This window comes from Silurus aristotelis (assembly GCF_946808225.1).
Source record: "Silurus aristotelis genome assembly, chromosome: 5".
Classification (NCBI taxonomy): Eukaryota; Metazoa; Chordata; class Actinopteri; order Siluriformes; family Siluridae; genus Silurus; species Silurus aristotelis.
Window position 1 is genome coordinate 21,904,969 of NC_139578.1, and position 4,766 is coordinate 21,909,734.

At 36.1% G+C, this 4,766-nt stretch overlaps 1 protein-coding gene across 1 annotated transcript in view; it reads left to right on the forward strand.

Moving 5' to 3' along the window:
• Nucleotides 1-1,695, forward strand: part of acap1 (ArfGAP with coiled-coil, ankyrin repeat and PH domains 1) — a 20,806-nt gene extending 19,111 nt beyond the window's left edge. Inside the window, exon 23 of the mRNA XM_083541451.1 lies at nucleotides 902-1,695. Coding sequence (XP_083397577.1) covers nucleotides 902-1,002 — 101 coding nt within the window. The 3' untranslated portion in view covers nucleotides 1,003-1,695. The remainder of the gene's footprint in view (nucleotides 1-901) is intronic.
• The last annotated feature ends 3,071 nt before the right edge of the window (nucleotides 1,696-4,766 follow it).

Below are 4,766 nucleotides of genomic sequence, written 5' to 3' on the forward strand. Positions count from 1 at the left end.
ATTGGCTAATATGTGACATACTGACATGATTCTGGGATCCTCAAAATAACCAGGTTGATTTTGATTTGGTTGATCAGATTCAGTGTTGATCCAGGATTTTAGACCAGTATTTTTACAATAATGATACTGTTGTCTAATCAGTACATCCCTAAGCATCACAATTTCCCCACAAATTTTCACTAGGTCGCATGCTGCTTTTAGACTTTCCAGTCTAATATTAGGAAAAAAGGAGAAGGAACTTAAAGATGCTCATTTTGCAGTGCAAATCTCCAGTTTTACTTTAGAAATGCTTCTCTGACACTAACATTTAATACAACATTAAATGGCCTTCTGAATATATGTGTTTGTTTGTTTGTCTGTGTGTGTGTGTGTCTGCATTTGTGTCTGTACTTGTGTGTGCATGTTTTTACAGTCATGTCCTTTTTGCGCCATTTGACATTCAGACAACAACCAATAACAGAATACTTTAACAATAAGGTAGAGAAATGCTGGTGTATAATGTGTACTGGTGGATTTTTACAAGGAGGGTAGGGAATATCAGGTGTGCATGATAAAAGCACAACGTGAATAGGATGTAGTGAGGAAGCGGTGTACATACCGGTAGTTCTTTTGACAGAACTATAATTTCACTCGTGAGGACATGTTGCCAGTCGATTTGGAATTCTTCTGGTATAAACACCAGTTTAAGCTCTTTACCAAGCATTTTGACATGGACCAGGATAGTTGGGAAATGCAGGTCACTGTGTAGAGTTACAACTGGGATTGAGAAGATTTTACTTTAATGTGTTGCAAATGTTCATCATATATTTGTCATACAAAACAAAAAGAAAATACATAATAATAATGCTAATTCAACCCCTTCTTTTTCTTTTCACTCTAAATCTTCTCTCTCCCTCTGCAGGTGATGAAACCTATCAAGATATCTTTAGGGATTTCTCTCAGATGGCTTCCAACAACCCTGAGAAACTGAAACGACGCAGTGCTGATATTAAAACCCCATAACCACCAGGTGCACAACTGCACTGGTTTCTCTCACTATGTCTAATATACAGACATGAACTGAAGGATTTAATGTTTCTTCATAAGTGTGTCTTACTTTTTTGAATTGTCATCACCTGGCCGTGACACACAGAGAATTCAGTTATGAACTTTGTATACTATGGTACGTTACTGATCTTTGAACCTGAGGTCACTAAGGTAACTAGACCGTAGGGCCAGCTCATTTCAGTTCAGCAGTGTTGCTGTGCTGCTGTAGTTATAGCTTTCCTCTGTGATCGCCAGTGTTCTCTTTAACTACAGTGGTATCAGGACTTTGTAGAAGGACTCTGAGTGAAGACACTCGTTTTTTACATTGTCAAATCAAATTTTTCTAATCATGTTATATTCCTTTTTTCAAAATTGAAGTAATGCATCAAATAATAAATGTTTTGGGATATTTGAATCAGTTTAATGGATTGGATTAAATTTCACTCTAAACAGTTTGTTTGTCTTCTAGGGTAACACAGCTTCTTGACCAAACTGTGCAGTAGTCATTGACAAACTTTTAATTCACTGCAAGTATTTTCATTACCAAAATGACAATGTTGTGTTTCATAAGCAATGTTTTTTTTCTATGTCTTGTTTCTCTAAACAAATGATTTTGACAAGAACTTCCCAGAGAAAAATAAACTTGCTTGCTTGTGTGCCTTCTTTTAATTCTGAGATGTACCAGAAGTGATTATTATGCGCAAATAATGTCAACAACTGATGCGCGCATGCATATATATATATATATATATATATATATATATATATATATATATATATACAGTGGGTACGGAAAGTATTCAGACCCCCTTAAATTTTTCACTTTTTGTTATATTGCAGCCATTTGCTAAAATCATTTAAGTTCATTTCTTTTCCTCATGAATGTACACATAGCACCCCATACTGACAGAAAAACACAGAATTGTTGACCTTTTTGCAGATTTATTAAAAAAGAAAAACTGAAATATCACATGGTCCTAAGTATTCAGACCCTTTGCTGTGACACTCAAATATTTAACTCAGGTGCTCTCCATTTCTTCTGATCATCCTTGAGATGGTTCTACACCTTCATTTGAGTCCAGAAATTTTTGATTATACTGATTGGACTTGATTAGGAAAGCCACACACCTGTTTATATAAGACCTTACAGATCACAATGCATGTCAGAGCAAATGAGAATCATTAAGGTCAAAGGAACTGCCTGAAGAGCTCAGAGACAGAATTGTGGCAAGGCACAGATCTGGCCAAGGTTCCAAAAATTTTTTTGCTGCACTTAAGGTTCCTAAGAGCACAGTGGCCTCCATAATCCTCAAATGGAAGATGTTTGGGACGACCAGAACCATTCCTAGAGCTGGCCGTCCGGCCAAACTGAGCTATCGGGGGAGAAGAGCCTTGGTGAGAGAGGTAAAGAAGAACCCAAAGATCACTGTGGCTGAGCTCCAGAGATGCAGTCGGGAGATGGAAGAAAGTTGTAGAAAGTCAACCATCACTGCAGCCCTTCACCAGTGGGGCTTTATAGCAGAGTGGCCCGACGGAAGCCTCTCCTCAGTGCAGGACACATGAAAACCCGCATGGAGTTCTCCAAGATGGTGAGAAATAAGATTCTCTGGTCTGATGAGACCAAGATAGAACTTTTTGGCCTTAATTCTAAGCGGTATGTGTGGAGAAAACCAGGCACTGCTCATCACCTGTCCAGTATAGTCTCAACAATGAAGCATGGTGGTGGCAGCATCATGCTGTGGGGGTGTTTTTCAGCTGCAGGGACAGGACGACTGGTTGCAATCAAGGGAAAGATGAATGCGGCCAAGCACAGGGATATCCTGGACGAAAACCTTCTCCAGAGTGCTCTGGACCTCAGACTGGGCTGAAGGTTTACCTTCCAACAAGACAATGACCCTAAGCACACAGCTAAAATAACGATGGAGTGGCTTCACAACAACTCCGTGACTGTTCTTGAATGGCCCAGCCAGAGCCCTGACTTAAACCCAATTGAGCATCTCTGGAGAGACCTAAAAATAGCTGTCCACCAACGTTTACCGTCCAACCTGACAGAACTGGAGAGGATCTGCAAGGAGGAATGGCAGAGGATCCCTGAATCCAGGTGTGAAAAACTTGTTGCAGCCTTCCCAAAAAGACTCCTGGCTGTATTAGATCAAAAGGGGGCTTCTACTAAATACTGAGCAAAGGGTCTGAATACTTAGGACCATGTGATATTTCAGTTTTTCTTTTTTAATAAATCTGCAACAGTGTCAACAATTCTGTGTTTTTCTGTCAATATAGCGTGCTATGTGTACATTCATGAGGAAAAGAAATGAACTTAAATGATTTTAGCAAATGGCTGCAAAATAAAAAAGAGTGAAAAATTTAAGGGGGTCTGAATACTTTCCGTACCCACTGTATATATATATATATATATATATATATATATATATATATATATATATATATATATATATATATATATATATATATATATATATATATATATATATATATATATGCATGCATGCATGCATCAGTTGTTAACAAAAGTTATATTTTATACCTAAGCATAATCAGAGTAACCTCACTGATATCTTCCCTCAAACAATAGAATCAGAAAGAAACTGCTTCATTACAATTTTATCCAGAATATCTTAAAATACTAAAATATATAATTGCATACTTAAACCAACGTACTTAAACTAAAAAACACAAATGTAGTATCAAGTATGTGTATTTAGTATCCTAGAGGAAAAAATTGTCCAAAGCAGAGATACATGTCATCAGATGGCAACAAATCCATTCTGTTTGCATGCATGAAAGTTTGTTCAAGAAAACTAGGTTTAGAAAAATACCATTAATCATGATCGAACAACAAAACGATACACTTCAATAGAACACACGCACGCACACACATCTGTTATAAATGTACATTAAATTAATACTCTTAAAGTTTAGTTTTTAATGCTCTAATCAACATGGGCATGGACAAAAATGGATGCTTTATGCAAATGTATATTTATTATTAGTGAAACCAGATTCAATATCGAGCATGAAGACTAGTCATGTTTCAAAGGTCATAGATGTTTTTCAAAAAAACGTGGTTTATGTCTATTAGAGACATAAAAATAAGAACAAAGAAAAAAAAAGGTTCCTATTACTTCTCTTTCATTGCACGGAGCCAGTTGCTCAAACAGACAAGCATGGTTACATTTTTAGATGACAGGACAGCTAGTAAAAATACTCTTATAAATGTTTTAAAGTAATTATGGTGTTTTGAATTATATCAATTGACACCAAACGGATGGTTTTAATTGCTGGAGGGGTGCATCATAGCAGATTTTGGTGCTTGATTTAAGACTTGGCGCATCAGTAAAACTAATTTTTAATGATGAAAAATTTTTTGGGGGAGTTTATTGTATTTTTCTATCTGGGTAAAAAAATGACCTTGTGATTGAATGTGTGTTGTGTGGAAGGTTTTATTTTCACCTCTTTTTATTTATATGTTTAATAAAAATTGTTAAACAGAAATGCATGCTGCATTTTATATATATATATATATATATATATATATATATATATATATATATATATATATATATATATTGATCTATTCTGTGTGTGTGTGGAATAAGGCTCGTGTGTTTATCTTTTAGAGCTCAAAGCGAATCAAAGTCTCATTTGAAAGTAACAAGGCACTGTCAAGTCTGTCAGGATATTTCAGTAGCGTGCACACAGAATACACACCAGAAGTAGAC